General features: G+C 43.1%; 1 protein-coding gene across 2 annotated transcripts in view; it reads left to right on the top strand.

Moving 5' to 3' along the window:
• Positions 1-249: 249 nt before the first annotated feature.
• NHLRC2 (NHL repeat containing 2) overlaps positions 250-25126 on the top strand; it is a 95708-nt gene continuing 70831 nt past the window's right edge. Inside the window, exons 1-4 of one of the 2 annotated variants that reach the window (XM_073595856.1) lie at positions 250-461; positions 4488-4640; positions 7393-7848; positions 16064-16185. In XM_073595856.1, the coding sequence (XP_073451957.1) occupies positions 299-461; positions 4488-4640; positions 7393-7848; positions 16064-16185 (894 nt within the window). In that variant the 5' untranslated portion in view covers positions 250-298. The remainder of the gene's footprint in view (positions 462-4487; positions 4641-7392; positions 7849-16063; positions 16186-25126) is intronic. The other variant, XM_073595857.1, reaches the window with a different exon arrangement.

The following is a 25126-nucleotide window of genomic DNA, read 5'->3' as shown; positions in this document are numbered from 1 at the left end:
ATTTTTACCCCAAGAGAAAATGGTGACGAATCTGTAGAGACGAATAGAAGGTGTGTAATATGAAGTAAATCCGGGACAGATTGCAGTTCGCACTTTCTGCTCAGTGCTTAAAGTGGGGATTTTCTTATCTAGATTAATATATAATCAATCCGGGTTATTCGAGAAGCACAAACTTTGGCTTCCGTATCGAATACGTCTTTGAAAAGTTCGAATATGTTTTTCGGTGGTCGCGAAAGTGCAACCGAGAATCTTAAGAGGGGAGAACGGAGGACCTGCCTGTCATTCTGGGTGGAGAAAGATGGCGGCGTGTAACCTGCAGCGAGTGCTGGAGATACAGAGCCCACTGGAGGGCGCCTTGTTGGAGGCGGAGAGTGAGGGGGAGAGGAAGAGGCTGATGCTGCAGTATTTGGAGAAGGTGAATGGCCGGGCTGAGGAGCTGACAATCCCTGACTTCTCTCCAGGTACCATCACTCAGACCGTAAAGGGGGCCTATACAGTACATGGACCAATCACACAGGACCTATAAAGTGCATGACCCAATCACACAGGACCTATACAGTACATGGACCAATCACACAGGACCTATAAAGTGCATGACCCAATCACACAGGACCTATACAGTGCCCTGAAAAAGTATTTATATCCCTTGACATCTTCCACATTTTGTCATGTTGCAACCAAAATCGTAAATGTATTTTATGTGATAGAGCAACACAAAGTGGCACATAATTGTGAAGTGGAAGGAAAATGATAAATGGTTTTCAAAATTTTTTACAAATAAATATCTGAAAAGTGTGTCGTACATTTGTATTCAGCCCCCTTCACTCTGATACCCCTAACTAAAATCTAGTGGAACCGATTGCCTTCATAAGTCACCTAATTAGTAAGTAGAGTCCACTTGTGTGTAATTTAATCTCAGTATAAATACAGCTGTTCTGTGAAGCCCTCAGAGGTTTGTTAGAGAACCTTAGTGAGCAAACAGCATCATGAAGGCCAAGGAACACACCAGACAGGTCAGGGATAAAGTTGTGGAGAAGTTTAAAGCAGGGTTAGGTTATAAAACAAATATCCAAAGCTTTGAATATCTCACGGAGCACTGTTCAATCCATCATCGAAAATGGAAAGAGTATGGCACAACTGCAAACCTACCAAGACATGGCCGTCCACCTAAACTGACAGGCCGGGCAAGGAGAACAATAATCAGATAAGCAGCCAAGAGGCCCATGGTAACTCTGGAGGAGCTGCAGAGATCTACAGCTCAGGTGGGAGAATCTGTCCACAGGACAACTGTTATTTATGCACTCCACAAATCTGGCCTTTATGGAAGAGTGGCAAGAAGAAAGCCATTGTTGAAAGAAAGTCATTGTTGAAAGAAAGCCTATTTGCAGTTTGCAGGAAGCCATGTGGGGGACACAGAAAACATGTGGAAGAAGGTGCTCTGGTCAGATGAGACCAAATTTTTGCTTTTTGGCCTAAAAGCAAAACACTATGTGTGGCAGAAATCTAGCACTGCTCATCACCCTGAACACACCATCCCCACCGTGAAACATGGTGGTGGCAGCATCATGTTGTGGGGATGCTTTTCTTCAGCAGGGACAGGGAAGCTGGTCAGAGTTGACGGGAATATGGATGGAGCCAAATACAGGACAATCTTAGGAGAAGACCTGTTAGTGCAGAGCAGTTCTCTGCCCAGAGCTGTTGAAAAAAAAAAAGCGGGCAAATGTTTATCAACATTAGTGCTGAGATAACTATAAACAAAGTATCATTTACTTCTTTTAGATCACAGGGATCAACAGTCTGCAAATGAGGTCAGTTTAACCACTTAAATAAGCTTTCTTCTGATATTTGTTGCTTACAAGTTAAAATCAGTATTTTTTGCTAGAAAATTACTTAGAATCCCCAAACAATAATAAATATATATATATATATATATATATATATATATATATATATATATATATATATATATATATATATATATATATATATATATATATATATTAGCAGAGACCCTAGAGAATAAAATGGTGGTTATTACAATATTTTAAGTCACACTGTATTTGCTAAGCGGTCTTTCAAATGCATTAAAAAAAAAAAAAAAACTAGACCGTAAAGTTTGCAAAAAACTAGAGACAGCCCCAAAGAGACTTGCAGCTGTAATTCCAGTGAAAGGTGGTTCTACAAAGTATTGACTCCGGGGGGCTGAATACAAATGTACACAACACTTTTCATATATTTATTTGTAAAAATTGTTGAAAACCATTTATCATTTTCCTTCCACTTCACAATTATGTGTCACTTTGTGTTGGTCTATCACATAAAGTTTTTGGTTGTAACATGACTAAATGTGGAAAATTTCAAGGGGTATGAATACTTTTTAAAGGCACTGTATACAGTGCATGGCCCAATCACACATGACCTATACAGTGGACCATCAGCCTGACCTATAGGGCTATAGTGGGCCTGCCAGGCTGGCCCTATATCATGCCCTTTAAGCCTTATATGAAAAGGGGCCCCATTGCAGAGACCCTATACAGAACTGGGTTGCCCATCAGAGTGGCCCCATCACAAAGGCCCTATGTGGTATAGTGGGCCCAGTATGGAACAGGGGACCTACCATGGAAGATCTATACAAAACGGGGGGGGGGGGGGGGAATCATGAAAGCTCTATATTGTACAGGGGGCCCATCATACTAGTCCTACAAAGTACACAAGGCTGCTCATGGTGGCCCTATACAGTACTGGGGTCCCATCTTGGCTGCCCATATGGTACTGTGTTCCCATCTTGTGGGCCCTATACGGTACTGTGTTCCCATTCCGGTACAAGGGTCCCATCCTGGCGGCCCTCTACGGTACAGGGGTCCCATCCTGGCGGCCCTCTACGGTACAGGGGTCCCATCCTGGCGGCCCTCTACGGTACAGGGGTCCCATCCTGGCGGCCCTCTACGGTACAGGGGTCCCATCCTGGTGGCCCTATACGGTACAGGGGTCCCATCCTGGTGGCCCTATACGGTACAGGGGTCCCATCCTGGTGGCCCTATACCATACAGAAGCCCTGTATGGTACAGCCATTTACTGTAAAGTTAACGGCTAACTCTGCCTTTTGCAAAAAAATTTAAATATTTCATCCATATTTGCAGAAACAAATTGCATTAATTTAATTTTTTTGCAAATGAGCCTGCAAAACATTGCAACTGTGATCACCGGATCGGGAGTGCAATGCACAGGCTCTTGCAGACTTTTCCTCCGGGTCCCTGTTCATAGCAAGTTATGGACTTTGTGTTACTGGAGGAAGTGTCAGTTGAGCAGGTTGGGGATGGGGGTACACTTAATACCATATTGCACCCTAAATATAGATGTAACATGGTCTAAGAGCGCTGTTAGCCTCTTCACTTCTCAAGACCTCATTTATCTAAACGGTCAGTTCACCCGTAACTTCAAGTGGATGTAAACCCGATTTTTTTTTTTTTTTTTTTTTTTTTTTTTTTTTTATATCATACTGTAGAGCAGGGGTCTCAAACTGGTGGCCCTCCAGCTGTTGCAGAATTACAATTCCCATGAGGTATTGCAAGACTGACAGTTACAAGCATGACTCCCATAGGCAGAGGCACGATGGGACTTGTGGTTCCCCAACAGCTGGAGGTCCACTAATTGCATATCCCTGCTGTAGAGTATAAGATTTCCTATCATTTGAGCCCAGTCTTGCCACACAGAGTTAATCCAGCTCTGAGCAATCCTCTTTTATTGTTCAGTGAGATAAATCTTGACAAACAGAGAAAAACTTTGTCAAATCCTCCCCCTTGCTGTGAGTGACAGGTGATTTACATATCTTGTGCACTAGCCTAAGACATACATTATTTTTTAATTCCCTCCCACTCCTTTCTTCAGCAGCTCTGCACGGATTGGCTGTTCCACACCTCACCATGATTTGGCATGCTGAAGTCATGTGGTTACTTTCCTGTCTTTTCACTGGATGTTAGAGATCATAGCAGAAGTTCAGTGTTAGAAATACACAGGAGAAAATGCATATTGACAAGGGGAGTGTAGAGGTGGGCGGAGAGTCTACTGACATCATGACTCCACCCACCGAGCTCCAGACAACAGACCCGCCCACAGAATCTGCAGTTTTTCGGGTCTCATAACAGACAGAGGGGAGACATTTGACCGGTAAAGATACATGCAGGAGGCATGTATATCCTTATAGATAACCCCTATGGCAGTAGTTTAGAATGGATGACATTGGGTTTACATCCACTTTAAGGAAAATACTCATTTCTAGAGAACAACTTTAACAAGAAGTGATCTATTAATTCCATACAATGATTCTTTTTTTTTTGTTGTTGTCGTTTTTCCTGGCTAACTAAGGCCAACTGTGCTTTTATGCTGAAGGTTTTTTTTTTAAGTATCACAGAAATATACAAATATCACCTCTTTGTTTTTTTCTGTTGATTTTGCATTTCTTACTTTTCTTTCTTTTGCTTTCTTAGGTTTGGAATGGCTGAATACGGAAGGTGCCATCTCTCTACACAAAGATCTATGTGGAAAAATTGTGATTTTAGATTTTTTCACATATTGCTGTATCAACTGTATGCACATCCTCCCTGACCTGCATGAGCTGGAGCACCGCTACACCGATACAGGTATACTATAAACCACTATGGAGAGGAAATGACTTCGGAAATGACATTAACATGGTAAAGAATAACTAAAGGCAAAACGTTTTTTTTTTTTTTTTTTTTTTTCCATTTGCACAGAGTGGAGAGGGATTAAAACACCTATTAGGTTTTTATTGCGCCCCAATTAGGGAGATTTACCGTCTCTATTTGTCCTGTTTTTCCATTATCATCGAAAGTAAAGAAAACCCCAAATTTTCAGTTGTCCCCAGAAAAGTAATATAGGGTATATTTTCCAATGGGGACACTAGTTCTGGTGACCTGGGGGTCCCCAAGGGATTCCCTTATTTTGTGGGGATTATCTCTCGCTTCCGGGTTTTTAGCTATGGGACACAGGTGTCAAACGATAAACTGACAAGGGTTATAACCCTCCCTTACTCTATCCAAAATGAAAAAATAAAATTTTGCAGCTGATATGAGATTTTAAGGAATTGGGTGTTCTTAACCACTTCCCTACTGCTGTATTGTAAAAAAAAAAAAGTGTAAGGGAGAGGGGGATGCCTACTTCTTGTGGGGCCTCTTTAAACAGCACCTCCGACATGCCCCCCCCCCAGGCTGCAAGTGTGCTTGTTAATAGCTGTGAACTGAGCCATTGATAGATGGCTTCGGTTACAGACACAGTGTACAGAGCCGATTCAAGAGTCTCTGTACCATTGATCATTGTGATAACCAATCACAGCGATCACAAATGTAAACAGTGTAGTAGTTACATTGGAGAGCCTGCACCTTCTTACAACAGAGGAAGGAACAAAATAAATGAACAATCATTTTATTAGTTCCAGCTCACAAAGAGGGGGGTTTGATTGTGAGACTTCTTTTAAACCATTTCACTTCCCCTTAAAGGGGTTGTAAAGGTAAAAGTTTTTTCACCTTAATGCATTCTATGCATTAAGGTGAAAAAACTTCTGACAGAACCGCCGCCCCCAGCCCCCCCGTTTTACTTACCTGACGCCTCGAAAGTCAGCTTCGCGTTCCCGACATCTGTTCCTCCGCTCACCCTGGCCGCTGATTGGCTGCAGTGGATGGATTGAAAGCAGCGCAGCCATTGGCTCGCGCTGCTGTCAATCACATCCGATGACGCGGCGCGCCGGGGGGCGGGGCCGAGTGATACAGCGAGCGGCTATAGCCGCCGGCTGTATCACGGGAGCGCGCCCGCAAGCACTCACCACCGTGCGAGAGAGCTCGCATGAAGGTGGTAAATGCTTGCGGGGAGGAGCTGAGACAGCCGCCGAGGGACCCCAGAAGACCAGGTTCGGGGCCACTCTGTGCAGAACGAGCTGCACAGTGAAGGTAAGTATGACATGTTTGTTATTTTTAAAAAAAAAAAAAAACACCTTTACAACCCCTTTAATCCTCCTGTACAGCTCCATTCTATCTCTAGTGACCTATATGTTAACCCCTTACCTCCCTTATCCTGCACTTCTGTACATTAAAACCTTTAGAGCCATCCTTCCACTGTATATGACTTGTGCATTAACCCATTCACCTCCTCGTCCCTCTGTGTAAGACCTATGATGCGCTGTATCTAGTGCACCATTGCCAAGCTCCATGTTTTAACTCCCTCAACACCAGCATTTTTTTTTTAACTTCCTGAACATTGTGGCAAACATTAGACCACCTTGGGGCGTCTTCTTTCCAAAACAGGGTCATGTGGGGGTGTTCCTACTGTCCTGGCATTTTTAATTACTTTATAGTGTGATTCAGGGCAACAGTTTTTTTTTTTGTTTTGTTTTGTTTCTTTTTTCTTTTACATAGTAAACAATAAATAAACAGTGGGTATTAAAGTGATTGTAAAGGCAGAACTTTTTTTTATCTTAATGCATTCTATATATTAGGTTAAAAAGCCTTCTGTGTGCAGCAGCCCCTCTAATACTTACCTGAGCCCCATCTCTGTCCAGCGATGTCCACGAGTGCATCAACCATTCCGGGACCCTCCTCCTCATTGGCTGAGAGACAGCAGTGGTGCCATTGGCTCCCGCTGCTGTCAATCAAACTCAGTGAGCCAATCGGGAGAGAAGGGGCGGGAATGAACCACGGCTCCGTGTCTGAATGGATACAAGGAGCAGCAGCTCAGCTCGGGTGCCCCCATAGCAAGCTGCTTGCTTTGGGGGCACTCAACAGAAGGGATGGGCCAGGAGCTCCAGCCAGGAACCAGACAAGAGGAGGATCTGGGCTGCTCTGTGCATAACCACTGCACAGAGTAGGTAAGTATAACATGTTTGCTATTTTAATGGAATAAAATAGACTTTAAAATCACTTTACCTCCAAAAGAAAGTTTTAGTTGTTTCAAAAACATGATATAAAGTGTATTTGGGTACACTATTGCATGACAGAGCAATTGTCAGTCAAACTATGCCTGCCATAAAAAAGTTCCTGGTAATAAAGGGGTTCATATAGGCTGGTACTCGAATGGTTAAAGACAGATTCAGTTATTTGTATCACTCCTGTTCTTTTGAAAGACTGTTGTAGACCTGTCCTATTTCCACTTCCCGCTGGGATTTACATCCTTTTATGTGTTGAAGTGTTACAACTGAGCCATGCCTGAGGTTGGAGGGGACATAAGATCACATGACCATGGCTGGCATAGCATGAGAAATTTTCTGTTGGCGACACTGGAAGACGTGCAAGTCAAAAGTATGAATTTTGCAATGTAATTCTGTAAATATTTTGGACGCATGTTGCTTTCAGATGTTCACTTCCATTCTGTCATTTCTTTCAGATGGTCTGGTCATTGTTGGTGTGCACTCAGCCAAATTTCCCAACGAGCGAGTTCTGGAGAACATTAAGAGCGCCGTTCTTCGATACAACATTACCCATCCTGTAGTGAATGATGCAGATGCTACCTTGTGGCAGGAACTGGAAGTGTCCTGTTGGCCCACATTGGTTGTGCTGGGTCCTCGAGGGAACATTCTATTCTCTCTAGTTGGGGAAGGAAATAAAGAGAACCTGTTCCTTTTCACCTCTATGGCCTTACAATTCTATAAAGAGAGGCAAGAGATCAATTCCAATCGGATCCCACTCCGACTCTACCGGGATTCCTTGCCCGCCTCTCCATTGCTCTTCCCTGGAAAGGTGGCCATAGACTCCTCTGGTGAGAGGCTTGTGATTGCTGACACTGGTCACCACAGAGTTTTGGTCGTGTCCAAGGAAGGAAAGGTGCTGCATACCATCGGAGGTAATGTGTATTGAATAAAAATTATGTTTAGCTTGGCCATGCTGTTTTGCAACTGTTCTCTGCCACAGAGAACAAAACACTCTCTGCACTCAGTAGAAGATCATGACAACATGCTAGTTGGTTTCATTGCTGGTTCCTCACTCACCACCCCACATACCAGATCCTCTAAGTCCACAGGATCCCCGATACTGTGCAAGATAAGGACGTCCTCAGTTGCTTAATATAAGCATCAGACAAGACATCTGAAGCAGCTGAGGGATGTTCTTATCTTGCTTGCTCTGTAAATGTGGATTTTAGGATGTTTAAATGTTCAAAAGCTCATCTTTTGGGCACAGCAGGACCCCCCCCCCCCTCCTTCAGCTAAAATAAAATAAATACCTTCTGATGGCTTTTATGCTGTCCTTTACCAGTAATGTTTTCGGGTTTGCTGACTGGTTATCCAGCACTGCAGTCTGAGTCCATGCTGACCACCTACCTCTTCCTGATATCATCTTTTCTCTGCGGTCTTCTGGATCCTGAGAGAAACCCCCATACCAGACAGCTGATAGGAGCTGTCCACATCACGCAGGCACTTTTATAGGCAGTTATATGAACAAGCAAAGAGGGATCCTCCTCCTGCAGAGAAGGAGAGAGAAGACTTGTAACCCGGTGTGTCACATGACCACAGATTTAGTTGGGTAATTTGGACTTTTAGATTAGGCTTTATTCTTTAAAGAGGGACTTTGTCCCCCTGGGCCCACCCATGTTCATCTTGCTTTTTAACCCACTTTTATGCTGGGTTGTCCTCAAATAACGTACTCGTATGCCCAGTTAAGCCAGCATTATCCTAGTGTGCTCTGCTGCCACATGCCAGGTCCCACACCACCATCTTCCTTGTGTCATTGGGAGTTGGCTGTCTATTCCTGGTTCAGGCAGCTACCCCCCTGATGGCACGCTACCAGGTCCACCCTCCTGCAGCCACTGGGTTAAAGAATAAGTTCACCTTTCATAACATATTACATGTTACACTAGGGCTGAAACAACTAATCGATTAATCGGCAACTAATCGATTATGAAATTAATCGATTACTATTTTCATAATCGATTAATCGGCCAGTAACATAATGGGGTTAAAAAAAAAAAAAAAATTTAAGATGAGCCCTTTATAGTACAAAAAGAGCAAATAATCGCTACTGTAAATATTACTTTCACAGTTCTACACTAAAAAAAAAATTAACCCCTTACAGTAGTGATTATCTGCTTTTTTTGTACTATAAAGGGCTAATTTTAGTTTTTTTCACCCCATTATGTTACTAAACGTCTTAGACCTGGTTCACATCTATGTGTTTTTTGGTGCTTTTTGCAGAACGCACTACAGTTCATTCACATGGTTTCCTATGGAACACGTTCACGCCAAACGGTGCTTTTTTGGTTCAATATACTTCAATAGAGAAGCTGCAGAAAAGCATGTCATTTTTGCAGCAATTTGTGTTTTTTTAATCTGCCCAACAACAAATTGGCCAAAAAAATACAAAAACGCAAATCGCAGCAAAATCACTTGCACAAAAATCAAAACGCACAGCAAAAAGCACTGCAGAAACAGATGAAAAGCAAACTGCACAGGTGTGTACTGAGCCTTATGCTGGCCACACGGATCAATTTTCAGACGAGAATATTCAGACGAAAAATCTTTGTACATTCACTGAATGAAAGAACGAATGTTCTTAAAATGACATTTTTTTGAAGGAAGACATTGATTTTGTTTTTAATAAAAAAATTTGATCACTAAGTGATGACATTTACCAGATTCACCCTTTAATAGTATATACAGTATATCTCCTCTAATAGTATATACAGTATATCTCTTCTGTCTGTTATGCTCAGAGTGGATTCGATATTTTGCTCCCTAACCATATATTTGGTTATTTATATTTACCACTGCATAGAGATATTTAAGAATAAATTACCTTTTTTAAAAAAACTTACACATTAACTAAATTATACACCACACTTTTTTTTACGGTTATTAACCGAATAATCGATTAATGGAAACAATAATCGTACAACTAATCGATTATGAAAATAATCGTTAGTTGCAGCCCTATGTTACACCCATACTGGCCCCCACACCTCCTCGATCACTGCTGTGACAGTTATCGGGGTTCTTCCACCGTTTCACTTATTGACAGGGCTCTGTGCATGGAAAAAAATTACCTGTTTGCAAAATTTTATAACAGAAACTAAGAAAAACTTTTTTTTTTTTTTTTTAGCAAAACGTATTAAACCCAGTAGTGATTAAATACCACCAAGAGCTCCATCTGTCTCAAAATGATAAAAATTTCATTTGGGTACAATGCTGCATGACCGCGCAATTTTCATTCAGAGTGACAGCACCTAAAACTGAAATATGACCTTGGCAGGAAGGGGGTAAAAGTGCCCAGTAGGCAAGTGGTTTATTGAACAATCTGAAGTTAGAAGCTGATTGGTTGCTATGCACAGCTGTACCAGATTCTGTGTGCACCAGTTTTAGTAAATCTTCCCCATTGTCTCTAGGACAGGAAGTGAGGGGAGATCTCAGGTGGCAATAAAAGCTTGGCAGAGGTTCTAAACCATCCACACCAAATCCAAACCAGCTGGTTTCACACCTATGCGAATTGGATGCGTTTTTCCCCACATCCAATTTGCATAGCAGGAGAATGTGACCGACTCTCTGTGGAGCCGGTTCACATATCTCCGGGGCGGCTGCGGAGCGCACTGCACAGAAACGCTATTCATCTTTGGCTCTGTTTTAGGGCCAAATTCAGGCAAAGATTTGGCCCTGATTCATCCCTGAACCAGAGAATAGGGACGCACAGCGTTCCTGTGCGATCCGCAGCCAGTTCCAGTGTGAACCGAGCCTAAAGGATAAGGTCACCTTTGGAAGCATGTTACGTGTTAAATCCATATTTAGGGTGTAACATGTAATATGCTCCTATGCACCGCCACTATTGCTCCCCTTTCTGTGACGGCGGTCAGGGATTCTTCTCCCCGCACCCGCTGTCACAATTTGAAAACAGCATGGCTGTTAGAGGCTCTGCCCACACTGCCATGTCATTCATTGAGTTTCCTGTAACTGTTTCCTGACTACAAGTACTGTCAGTCATTGCGGCAGATAGCTTGTAGTTCTCAATGAGCTGTGAGGTTGCTGGTGAGCACTCTGATAGTTCATTGATTCTTCCTGCCATTTAGTAACTGCCTGCCCGTATGGATACGAGTCTGCAGGATCCTGGCATTGCAACTGCAATCAGCAGGTCGTGGGTGCAGTGCTTGACAGGCTGCAATGTAAAACAAATAAACAATGCACACATTTTTTTACCTGCTTAATATGTTAAGAACATTCCTAGATTCAGGTATGTTGTATATCAGATTCATAGGTCTGTGACAATTATTAAAGCCCACCTGAACATTCAGTTTAAATCTGCCAAATACATTCAAAGTGCATCAAAACAAAAAGTTTGAAAGGTCTTACAATAGGTTTTCCTAAGGCTCCATTCACACCTAATCTCAAATCGCTGCAAAATGCAGGATGCGTTTGCAATGCGATTATTTCTACAATGGCACTCCAATCAAGCCACGATTTTGCTGCAATTGTCATGCGGTAAATGAAGCTGCAATGATCACAACGCGCGCCGCTGTCGCCCAAAAGAAGCAAATTTTCCTTTTGAGTGACAAGCGCCACGCATTGCAATTGCAGCACGATTTACTGCGGCAAAACCGCGGTGTGATTAGGGTGCCGTTAAGAAGTACTGGCATCACAAACGTGATTTTAAATCATGGGCGGAATCGTGGCAATTCTGCCTGCTATCAGGTGTGACTGGAGACTTAGAAAGCAGCCACAGCCTAGTTAGAAAAGCTTGTCCACTGCCAGAACATGCTGCAGAGAAGGCCTCTTGTTCCATGTGTGGAAGCAGTGGCCTCTCTGGAGGAATCCAAGAGTCGGCTCAGCAGTCAGCAGGGAGCATAAACTTTGCTGGTTGGAGCCAGGGGTAGGCAAACTTCCACCCTCTAGCTGTTGCAGAACTACAAGTCCTGTCCTGCGTCTGCCTTTGAGAGTCCTGCTTGTGATTGTCAGTTTTGCAGTGCCTCCTGGGACTTGTAGTTCTGCAACAACTGGAAAGTCAAAGTTTACCTACCCCTGCTCTAAGTTCTTTGTAGTAAGAGCGGGAAAGGATTATAACTACACTAAGGGGTGGTTCACACCGCAAAAATGCACTCCAGATCTGTTCCTGATGCATTTCTGCATGCAAAGCATAATGTTACATAGTAGGTGAGGTTGAAAAAAGACACAAGTCCATCAAGTCCAACCTATGTGTGTGATTATGTGTCAGTATTGCATTGTATATCCCTGTATATTGCGGTCATTCAGGTGATTATCTAATAGTTTCTTGAAGCTATCAATGCTCCCCGCTGAGACCACCGCCTGTGGAAGGGAATTCCACATCCTTGCCGCTCTTACAGTAAAGAACCCTCTACGTAGTTTAAGGTTAAACCTCTTTTCTTCTAATTGTAATGAGTGGCCACGAGTCTTATTAAACTCTCTTCTGCGAAAAAGTTTTATCCCTATTGTGGGGTCACCAGTACAGTATTTGTAAATTGAAATCATATCCCCTCTCAAGCGTCTCTTCTCCAGAGAGAATAAGTTCAGTGCTCGCAACCTTTCCTCATAACTAAGATCCTCCAGACCTTTTATTAGCTTTGTTGCCCTTCTTTGTACTCGCTCCATTTCCAGTACATCCTTCCTGAGGACTGGTGCCCAGAACTGGACGGCATACTCCAGGTGCGGGCGGACCAGAGTCTTGTAGAGCGGGAGAATTATCGTTTTATCTCTGCAGTTGATCCCCCTTTTAATGCATGCCAATATTCTGTTTGCTTTATTAGCAGCAGCTTGGCATTGCATGCCATTGCTGAGCCTATCATCCACTAGGACCCCCAGGTCCTTTTTCATCCTAGATTCCTAGAGAATGTGTTTTACATACTCTGTCCTCCCAGAGTTACCTGGAAAAAATAGACATATGACTCAAAAAAACTCACTAATGAAAACGCATGATGCATTTTTGGCGCGCTACCATTGACTATAATGGAAGGTGTATTTTTGGTGAGTTTTTTATAAAACGCACTGAAGATACAGCAAGGAATTATTTTCAAAAGCACAGCGCACTGTATAAGAACACAGCGCACAGATGTGACCAGTTACAAAGTATTGAAAGGGGACTATTTTACATGCGCTTTTGATGCATGGAGCAGGTGAATTTTACCATAGCAAAAACACACCGATGTGAACAAGCCCTTAGGCCTGGTTTACACCTATGCATTTTTCAGTGCGTTTTCAGTTTTGCAGAAATGCAGTACAGTCCATTTAACATGATTTCCTATGGGTCACGTTCTTGTCTCTCTATTTTTTTGCAAAGGGTCAGGGACTTTTTTTTTTTTCCCCCAGCAGATCACATTTTTGGTTCCATAGACTTCAATGGAAATGCAGTGGAAAAACACAGCATCAAAAATGCAGTGTTTCTGCTGCATTTTTGCTGGTTTCTCCTGCAAGAAAACAGACACCTCCTAAAAATGAAAAACACTATAAAAACACATAAAAAAAAAAAACACAAAACGCACCCAGAAAATGCATTAACTTCAACCTGCATAGGTGTGAACCAGGCCTAATGCCACTTACACACGACCCGTCTTTCCGACGGAGTTCCGCTGAAACGGACTTGCCTACACACGATCACACCAAAGTCCGTTCATTTAGAACGAGATGACGTACGACGGGACTAGAAAAAGGAAGTTCAATAGCCAGTAGCCAATAGCTGCCCTTGCATCGTTTTTGGTCCGTCGGACTAGCATACAGACGAGCGGTTTTCCCGATAGGAATTGAGTTCGTCGGAAAGATTTGAAACATGTTCTATTTCTAGGTCCGTCAGAATTTTAGAAAGAAAAAGTCCGATGAAGCCCACACACGATCGGAATGTCCGACGGAATGATTCCGTCTGAACTTTTCTGCCGGAAAGTCCGGTCGTTTGTACGCGGCATTAGGGTTTTTATTGCTAAAAGTTGCAGAGAACCTTCTGCTTACCCACTTTATCAAAATGGCCTTCAGACTCCACTGCCACCAACATTTTAAAACTTTTAAAAACTCTGCAATGTTGAGATTGCATACTATCGTGTGTTTTTTGGGTTTTTTTTAACTAAAATGCCCCCCCCAAAAGAAAAGCTCCTCAAACTTCAGCTATACTACCAAAAAATTGTTAGAGCTTACCATTTACACTTGCACACGCCTCACAATGTACATTAGAATCTGCAGCAAGCGAGATAGAATCTCATTTCCTGGTTGGAGGACATCCAGCATCATCTAGCCTTTTCCTCCCCAGTCTGACTGGGCTTTGCCTGCCCAACCCCTTTCATTCATTGGATTTCAGTTCTTCAATCATGAAGGCTCAGCATGACATGTGGGTGTTACTTAGGCTCCTTTCACACAATAATGTCCATTTTGACAGACTCCGTTTGCTCAGCGGGGATTGCTCCGTTGATCCCCGCTGAGCCGGAGGATGACAAGTCCGTCTATTGCTCACTATGCAGGGACAGACCTGTCAGATCTCCGCTCTCCTCTCTGTCCGTTTTCATCCGATCCACCAGACAGATGGAAAATAGGGTTTCCATCCATCTGAATTTAGCAGAGCAGATCAGATGTCAGCGGACATGTCACCGCTGAGATCAGACGCTCCATAGAATTGTATGAATTGTCTGTTTAGGTCCGCCTGTCAGTTTTTTAGGTGGACCTGAACAAACGCTCCATACAGTTCTATGGTCCGCCCATGTGAAAGGGGCCTTAGGGTGGACTTTATGCAACTGTAGTCTGCCTAAGAATGTCCACTCGTCCAGGTTGACACCCACCTATGAAGGCATTTTGATATTTGCATAACTCCTCCCACAAGCCAGCCCACTGCTTACATCAGAGTTGGGCTCTTGAGAAGAGTACTGAGGCTGGGGGGCCGTGATGATTTCAAGAAGCTCTGTACAGCACCCTGATGGCCCCTCCCACCAACCATGATCTGCTTGCATTGTATAAAGAAGCACAGAGACCCAGTGAGAACATCACTTGGTCTACAATAATATATTGAACAGAAAAGGCTGCGCTAGGTTAAAAATAAATTACAAAATGCAGTAGCTGCTAACACATGTATGCTGGAATAACAACATAAAAAAAAGAATAAGATGATGTAGGTGAAGCGCTTGAAACTAAAAAAATCAGATTATAAAGTCCAATTTACTTAACCGGCCCATATGAAAATGTTGAATAGTGGTGATTGATAAGACAAAAGAGTAAGGAATATTCAGAGAGGAGCCGTCACCATTACTCATTCACACTGCCTCTTACTCCTCAATGTGGACCCCCCACTAAGGAAGGTCAAACAAGCCTGTTCATAGTGATCCTGGCAAGTTGTCACTGGAATTGTGTTCCCTGGCTTCTCCTTAATAATATATTCCTCCACTGCCCATAATATCCTTGTTAATCTCATCCGGATATGGAGGGATAAAAGGGGCATATCATAGTGTAGTATGTTCCATACATTTATTAGTTTAAAAAGAGTTACACTCACTTGGTAAAAGATCAATACGAGCATCAGTACTGTTTGGTAAAAGATCAATACGAGCATCAATACAAAAGGAAACAATGTTTCCCATTACGCAATGACGTCACGACTCCTCCCTAGCGTTTCGTCATCAATGATGTCGTCAGGGGTGCAATTCCAGTGACACCGTCCCAAGATCATTATGAACAGGCTTGTTCATTTGGGGATAAGAGGCAGTGTGAATGGATGATAGTGACGGCTTCTTTCTGAATATTCCTTCCTCTTTTGTCTTATCAATCACCACTATTCAACGTTGTCATATGGACTGGTTATGTAAATTGAACTTTACAGTATAATCTGTTTTTTTAGTTTCAATCACTGCACCTACGTTATCCTACACTAAGATATGTAATGGAAAAGGAAATATTTTATTAAAACAATGTCATTAGCATGTTGATGAGTGAGGAAGGGAAGGAGGAACCAGGGTAGGTAAAATATAAGCACATTAAACATCTTTAAAAACATACATGGTAACAATTGTAAGCTGTGTGCTTTCCTTCCTAATTCTTTATACATCTGAGGTTGTCATGATAAGGATCCTTCACTTCTCTATTTGTTGTCTCACATAGGAGTTGAGAGCGGACAGAAAGATGGAAGATTTTCAGAATGCTCATTCAATTCCCCACAAGGAGTGGCTATCTATGGTAATAATATCTATGTGGCCGACACGGAGAACCATCTGATCCGGAAGGTAAAATTCTATTGCTCTTATAGAGGAGTATTCATGAAGAGTGAATTGCGAGATGGGCTGTACATTCTCTAGCTGATTACTTGTTCCATTTATAACCACGGCTGACATCCCAATTCAACAACACATTCGTCCACATTTGGATTTTATACTTCTCCGGTGTTAAATGCTGTGTTCTGTACAACACTTTTGCTGACAGGATGCACTTGTTAATATTCCCCACTCCAGATTTAGCTAATCCAATGATTTTTAGTTATTATTATTGTTATACACGATTTATATAGCGCCAACAGTTTACGCAGCGCTTTACAATATAAAAGGGAGACAATACAGTTACAATTCAATAAAATACAAGAGGGTTAAGAGGACCCTGCTCAGAAGAGCTTACAATCTACTAGGGTGAGGCAAGTGGTACAAAGCTTTGTAACTGTGGTGGATGAGCTGATGGAAGTGACAAGATTAGTTGGAGGACCATTAGATTTCCCTGAAGAGATGAGGTTTTCAGGGATCACCTGAAGGCAGCCAGAGTTGGAGATAGCTGGACAGATTGAGGTAGAGAGTTCCAGAGGATGGGAGAGTCTCTGGAGAAGTCCTGGAGACAAGCATGGGAGGAGGAGACAAAGGGAGCTTGAGAGGAGCGGAGATGACGGTTTTGGTGATATTTGGAGTTCGGGGCAGAGTTGTGGATGGCTTTGTATGTTGTTGTTAGTATTTTAAATTTAATTCTTTGGGCGATTGGAAGCCAGTGTAGTAATTGGCAGAGAGGGCTAGCAGACACTGAGTGGTTGGTAAAGTAGAGGAGTCGGTTCTAGTTCTTCTGTTGGATGAATGTTCAGTAAATGTACAGCAAAAGTGCATTCTAATTCCTTCCTTTTATATTTTTTAACATTAACGCTGTTCACCATTTGTTCACCAAATGTTAACTGAGCTCATCGGTAACTTGAAAAATCTACAATTTGTCCTTAATGTAAACCTCTAGCTTAAACCTAACTTGACTTACAAATGGCGCTCAACAACAGCTGGAGATTTCGGGAGCAGTGATATCACCCGTAGGATCCTCTCCCCTGCAGCTGCCACTGGCTGGCACGGTGTGGACCGGTGTGGATTGAAAGTAGGTAAGTATATACTTTTTTTTTTTTTTTTTTTTTAACAGGTTAGTCAGCATAAGTGAATGCCCCTGTTCTTATTTTTAACTAGCTTCTACAGTAAGTGCACATGGTAGGGCTTTGCACAGAATAAAAAAAAATTCCAGCACACTTACCAGTTAGCCTGTAGATAAACTACAAAATGGCACTGTCTAAAAAATCTGCATTAAAGAAGTACAACCAAACCTCGTTTGGCTGTATGTCTCCTGTGGATCACAGGAGTGCAGTTCATTCTGCACTCCTGTGACCGGTTTTCAGTACAGTGTCTTGAAGTCCACTGCTGACGTCACAGAGCCGGTCCAGGCTCGGGAAGGATAATGACAATGGAGTCGAGATCCGCCCACATGCCTGGACCGGCACCCGGCTCAGCCTCTCGTGAGCCACTGAGAGCCTGAGCCAGCCGCTCCCGCCCCCCTCCACAGCCCAGCTCTCCAGTGAGTGCAGAGGGGCAGAGCAGAGAGTGGCTGAGTGACAGACAGAAGCTATCTGGTCAGGGAGCTGTGAGAACTGAGTGATCTGCAGTGTTAGATCGCTCGGCTCTCAGTCTTAGGGGCGCCGGGGGACAGATGCAGCGTCGGACCGATGCTGAATTCAGCTAGGTATATATGATGCTGGAAAAAAGTTAACCCCATACTTCTCTTTTAAAAATAGAGGTTTTAGTTGCACAGCATTTGCAAATATACAATACCGTGCAAAAGGTTTAGGCAGGTGTAAAGAAATGCTGTAAAGTAAGAATGTTTTCAAAAATATATATTTAAGTTTGTTTATTTTTTATCAATTTACAAAATACAAAGTGAGTGAGCCGAAGAAAAATCTAAACCAAATGAATATTTGGTGTGACTACCCTTTGGCTTTAAACCAGCATCAGTTCTTACGCTTACACAAAGTCAGGGATATTGTAGGATTAGATTTAGTTGTATGATTAACCAATTATACTAAGCAGGTGCTAATAATCATCAATTTCATGTGTAGCTTGAAAAACAGTCATTAACTGAGACGACTATGTAGGAGGCTTTAAAGTGGGTGAGGAACAGCCAAACCCTGCTACTAAGATGAGGTTGTGGAAGACTGTTTCATGTCACAGGTCATACACCATGGCAAGACTGAGCAAAGAAACAAGACACAAGGTAGTTTCACTGCATCAGCAAGATCTTTCCCAGTGAAAGATTTCAAAGCAGACTGGAGTTTCAAGATGTGCTGTTCAAGATCTTTTGAAGAAGCAGAAAGAAACAGGCAATGTTGAGGACTGTAGAAGCAGTGGTCAGCCAAGGAAACTTAATGCAGCAGATGAAAGACAGAAATCATGTTTACTTCCCTTCCACATTGGAAGATGTCCAGCAGTGCCATTAGTACAGAACTGAAGGGACCCAGGTACACCCATCTACTGCACAAAGAAGTCTGGGCAGAAATGGTCTTCATAAAAAAATTTGCGGCCAAAAAGCCATAACTCCAGCGTGGAAACAAGGCTAAGCGACTCAACTATGCATGAAAACATAGGAACTGGGGTGCAAATGGAGTTGGAAATTTGGTCAGGATCAATGCTGTCATCAATGCTGAGAAATACAGGCAGATACTTATCCATCCTGCCATACCATCAGAGAGGTGTGTGATTGACCCCAAATTTATTCTGCAGCAGGACAACGACCCCAAACATACAGCCAATGTCATTAAGAACTATATTCAGTGAGAATTACAAGGAGTCTGGAAGTGATGGTTTGGCCCTCAAAGAGCCTTGATCTCATCATTATAGAGTCTCTCTGGGATTACATGAAGAGACATAAGGATCTGAGACAGCCGACATCCACAGAAGATCTGTGCTTAGTTTTCCTAGAGGTTTGGAATAACCTACCTACCTGCTGAGTTCCTTCAAAATCTGTGTGCAAGTGTACCTAGAAGAACTGATGCTGTTTTGAAGGCAAAGGGTGGTCCCACCAAATATTGATTTGATTTTCATTTCTCTCCTGTTCATTTACTTTCCATTTAGTTAATTTATAAAAATAAACTATTAATACAATTTTTTCATACCTGCTTAAAACGTTTGCACAATAGTGTAGATAGAAACCACACTCCCTCATCAAAGCCCCTCTGTAATAATTTTTTTTTTGGGGGGGGGTTAAATACACGAGTTTAACTTTATAACATACCTAGTACGTTATCCTGCACGTCCAGGTCTGGGGTGCGCATGCACGCCACTGGCGACCCGCTGTGATTATACAGAATGGGAGCTGATCTGTGGGTAAGGTAGACTCGATGTCCGCCGACACCCAACAATCATTAGGCTGAGAGCCAGAACGGCAGTCTGTCTATGTAAACAAAGCAGATCGCCGTTCTGTCAGTAGGGAAGGCATGGATCCTCCTGTGTTTCTGCAAAGCAGGAACATGGATCAGTGCCTTCCCCTAGTAAAATCACCACCCACACAGTGGACAAGCACTGGCTAGGCACACATTTAACCCTTTGAACGCCCCTGATGTTGACCCCCTTCCCAGCCAGTGTCATTAGTACAGTGAAAGTGCATATTTTTTAGCACTGAACACTGTATTAGTGTCACTGGTTCCCAAAAAGTGTCAGTGTCTGATTTGTCCACCACAATATTGCAGTCCCGCTATAAGTCGCTGATCACTGCTATTACTAGTAAAAATAAAAACTCCATATACCGTATTTATCGGCGTATAACACGCACTTTTTTCCCCTTAAAATCAGGGGGAAATCGTGGGTGCGTGTTATACGCCGATCCCCGCTATTTTGTGATCTATCGGAGCGATCGCCGCCGACATTCACATAGCGTGTATTTTTAAATATGGCGCCGCGGAGTTCGGAGGGACTCGGCGGCGCTCGTTCAGTTGAGTTTCTTTAACATTCATTAACATTCATTTCAGTTTCTTTAACATTCTGCTTAAAAATTTGTGAATCAGTACTGCTTGGACCTTGAAGAAGGGGACATACCCCGAAAGCTTGTCCTGAAAAATTGTATGTTAGTGCAAATAAAAAAAGTATCACGGACAGTACTCAATTTTCTAAGTGCTAACAGTAATTCATAGTACGCTTGGGTGTTGACTCTAAGAATGACATCACACAGGTTAGGGGCCTCAATTCCACATTTTCGATATGGTAAGTCTAGCTGCTATAAGAACATTCGCCACTAATATTCTGTATTGAAATGGGAAAGTGTCAAGGTTGATACCTAAAAGGGCCATAGCAGGTGATAGTTTTAACAAGTTGCCTGTGAGAGGCAATAAAGGTAGATATCCAGTTCCAGAAACTGGTCAGATTTTTACAACTCCATAAAATGTGGAATCAACGGACTTCCGATGGACTTTTGAATAAACGGACTTGCCTACACACGATCACACCAAAGTCCGACGGATTCGTACGTGATGACGTACGAACGGACTAAAATAAGGAAGTTGATAGCCAGTAGCTGCCCTAGCGTGGGTTTTCGTCCGTCGGACTAGCATACAGACGAGCGGATTTTTTGACCGGACTCGAGTCCGTCGGAAAGACTTGAAACATGTTTCAAATCTAAAGTCCGTCAGATTTTTGACCAAAAAAGTCCGCTGCAGGTCCGATGAAGCCCACACACGGTCGGTTTGTCCGCCGGATTCGACCACTCCGGTCGAAAAGTCCGCCCGTGTGTATACGGCATTACACTTTGAGCACAACATCGCACGACTGCAAAATTGTCAGTTAAAGTGAAGCAGTGCCGTATCACGAAACATGGCCTGGTCATGAAGGGGGGTATATCTTCCGGAGCTGAAGTGGTTCACTTTATATCACATGGGGGGTTAAAAGGTCCCTTATGTGATATGTTTTTTTTAAAGACAGGTTGTTTTTAACAAGACAGCGAAAGGATGTTCAATGGTCTCCATCTTCTTCGTTTAGCAGCACTCGCCTAGTAAAAGATTTAAAGGCTCAGGCAGATTCTAGAATTCCACCAAAGTATAATGGCACCTGAAGCCTCTAATGCTTTAAAAGCCCCTACATGCCATCAGATTAGAGGTGAATAATTGCTGTAGAATTTTTGCTCTTATTCGGTATAAACTGTACTGTAGCCTGATCACTTCCACCTAACAGCCAACGATTGGCCACGAGATGTTAATTACTTCCGTGTGCATGAGCCCTGCCTCTGCACAGCCCCTCAGAGCTGTATTTACTTTCTCTACTTTACAGCATAGTGTAGGGGTTTACTATTCATAGCACTTCTGTTACTAGAGTATCCATATTGAACACAGTATTACCGGAGTCATTAGAACTATTCGTAGCACACTGGTGCTCATTTAGTCTGCAGGTGAGAGCAACCGCCAAGCTGATTTATGTTAAATATGTTTTATTTTTGGATAACTGGAGGATTTATCTTAATCACGAAGGCTCCTGCTAAGATGCTATGGATTTTATTTTCATATTTTATTTGAAGCATTTGGTTGTTAAGGAGCCTCCCGTGAAGGAGGCCTAAGTCCCATACACACGATCAGAATATCGTACAAAAAATACAGTTTTCAGTGCGAAGTTACGATAATATGATGGCTAGTACATAGCTGTCGTCCAAAATTTTCCAACGGGGCAAACATGAAAGTTTGTCATGCGATTTTTGTTTAATCAGTCCAGTTTTCTTCCATTGCTTTGTTGAAGCACCTTTGGCACCAATTACAGCCTCCAGTCTTTTTGAGTATGATGCTACAAGCTTGGCACACCTATTTTTGGGCAGTTTCTCCCATTCTTCTTTACAGGACCTCTCAAGCTCCATCAGGATGGATGGGGAGCCTCGGTGCACAGCCATTTTCATATCTCTCCAGAGATGTTTAATTGGGTTCAGGTCTGGGCTCTGGCTGTGCCACTCAAGGACATTCGCACAGAGTTGTGCCGTAGCCACACCTTTGTTATCTTGGCTATGTGCTTAGGGTTGTTGTCCTTTTGGTAGATGAACTTTCACCCCAGTCTGAGGTTCAGAGCGCTCTGGAGCAGGTTTTTATCAAGGATGTCTCTGTACATTGCTGCATTCATCTTTCCCTCGACCCTGACTAGTCTCCCAGTTCCTGCTGCTGAAATACATCCCCACAGCATGATGCTGCCACCACCATGCTTCACTGTAGGGATGGTATTGGCCAGGTAATGAGCGGTGCCTGGTTTCCTCCAGATATGACGCTTGCCATTCAGGCCAAAGACTTCAATCCTTGTTTCATCAGACCAGAGAATTTTGTTTCTCATGGTCTGAGAGTCCTTCAGGTGCCTTTTGGCAAACTCCAGGTGGGCTGTCATGTGGCTTTTACTGAGGAGTGGCTTCGGTCTGGCCACTCTACCTTACAGGCCTGATTGGTGGAGTGCTGCAGAGATGGTTCTTCTGGAAGGTTCTCCTCTCAACACAGATGACAATGCTGGAGCTCTGTTAGACCCCTTTCACACTGAGGCGTTTTTTCAGGCACTTTTAGGCTTAAACAAAGCGCCTGAAAAACGTCTCCCCTGCAGTCTGTTGTGTGAAAGCCCCGGTGCTTTCACACTAAGGCGATGCTCTGGCAGGAAGTTAAAAAAACTCCTATATACACTGCTCCTAAAGCGCCCCTTGAAATGAATGGGCAGCAGCGCTTTGCGGGTCGTTTTAACCCTTTTCCGCCCGCTAGTGGCCGAAAACCTCCGCAAAACGATGGTAAAGCGCTGCTAAAAATAGCGGCGCTTTACTGCTGAAGCCTCGGTGTGAAAGCACCCTCAGAGTGACCATTGGGTTCTTGGTCACCTTCCTGACTAAGGCCCTTCTCCCCCGATCACTCAGTTTGGCCAGGCTGCCCACTCTAGGAAAAGTCCTGGTGGTTCTAAACGTCCATTTAAGAATGATGGAGGCCACTGTGCTCATTGGGACCTTCAATGCTGCAGAAATGTTTCTGTACCCTTCCCAAGATCTGTGTGTTCCTTTCCAAATCATGTCCAATCAACTGAATTTACCACAGGTGGACTCCAATCAAGTTGTAGAAACATCTCAAGGATGATCAGTGGAAACAGGATGCACCTGAGCGCAATTCTGAGTGTCATGGCAAAGGCTGTGAATACTTACAGTGGGGCAAAAAAGTATTTAGTCAGTCACCAATTTTGCAAGTTCTCCCACTTAAAAAGATGAGAGAGGCCTGTAATTGTCATCATAGGTATACCTCAACTATGAGAGACAAAATGTGGAAACAAATCCAGACAATCGCATTGTCTGATTTTTTTAAAGAATTTATTTGCAAATTATGGTGGAAAATAAGTATTTGGTCACCTACAAACAAGCAAGATTTCTGACTCTCACAGACCTGTATCTTCTTCTTTAAGAGGCTCCTCTGTCCTCCACTCATTACCTGTATTAATGGCACCTGTTTGAACTTGTTATCAGTATAAAAGACACCTGTCCACAACCTCAAACAGTCACACTCCAAACTCCACTATGGTGAAGACCAAAGAGCTGTCGAAGGACACCAGAAACAAAATTGTAGACCTGCACCAGGCTGGGAAGACTGAATCTGCAATAGGCAAGCAGCTTGGTGTGAAGAAATCAACTGTGGGAGCAATAATTACAAAATGGAAGACATACAAGACCACTGATAATCTCCCTCGATCTGGGGCTCCACGCAAGATCTCACCCCGTGGGGTCAAAATGATCACAAGAACGGTGAGTAAAAATCCCAGAACCACACGGGGAGACCTAGTGAATGACCTGCAGAGAGCTGGGACCAGCGTAACAAAGGCTACCATCAGTAACACACTTCGCCACCACGGACTCATATCCTGCAGTGCCAGACGTGTCCCCCTGCTTAAGCCAGTACATGTCCGGGCCCGTCTGAGGTTTGCTAGAGAGCATTTGGATGATCCAGAAGAGGACTGGGAGAATGTCATATGGTCAGATGAAACCAAAGTAGAACTGTTTGGTAGAAACACAACTCTTCAAGTTTGGAGGAGAGAGAATGCTGAGTTGCAAACAAAGAACACCATACCTACTGTGAAGCATGGGGGTGGCAACATCATGCTTTGGGGCTGTTTCTCTGCAAAGGGAACAGGACGACTGATCCGTGTACATGAAAGAATGAATGGGGCCATGTATCATGAGATTTTGAGTGCAAACCTCCTCCCATCAGCAAGGGCATTGAAGATGAAAAGTTCCTGGGTCTTTCAGCATGACAATGATCCCAAACACACCGCCCGGACAATGAAGGAGTGGCTTCGTAAGAAGCATTTCAAGGTCCTGGAGTGGCCTAGCCAGTCTCCAGATCTCAACCCCATAGAAAACCTTTAGAGGGAGTTGAAAGTCCATGTTGCCCAGCGACAGCCCCAAAACATCACTGCTCTAGAGGAGATCTGCATGGAGGAATGGGCCAACATACCAGCCACAGTGTGTGACAACCTTGTGAAGACTTACAGAAAACGTTTGACCTCTGTCATTACCAACAAAGGATATATAACAAAATATTAAGATGAACTTTTCATATTGACAAAATACTTATTTTCCACCGTAATTTGCAAATAAATTCTTTCAAAAATCAGACAATGTGATTGTCAGTATTTGTTTCCACATTTTGTCTCTCATAGTTGAGGTATACCTATGATGACAATTACAGGCCTCTCTCATCTTTTTAAGTGGGAGAACTTGCACAATTGGTGGCTGACTAAATACTTTTTTGCCCCACTGTATGTACATGGGATTTTTTGTGTTTTATTTTTAATACATTTGCAAAGATTTCAAACAAACTTCTTTCATGTTGTCATTATGGGGGATTTGTAGAATTTTGAGGAAAATAATAATAATGGAATAAGGCTGTAACATAACAAAATGTGTAAAAAG

The sequence above is a fragment of the Aquarana catesbeiana genome, linkage group LG08 (assembly GCF_042186555.1).
Source record: "Aquarana catesbeiana isolate 2022-GZ linkage group LG08, ASM4218655v1, whole genome shotgun sequence".
NCBI lineage: Eukaryota > Metazoa > Chordata > Amphibia > Anura > Ranidae > Aquarana > Aquarana catesbeiana.
The sequence above is the reverse complement of the archived record's forward strand: the minus strand, read 5'-3'. Positions and strand labels throughout refer to the sequence as shown.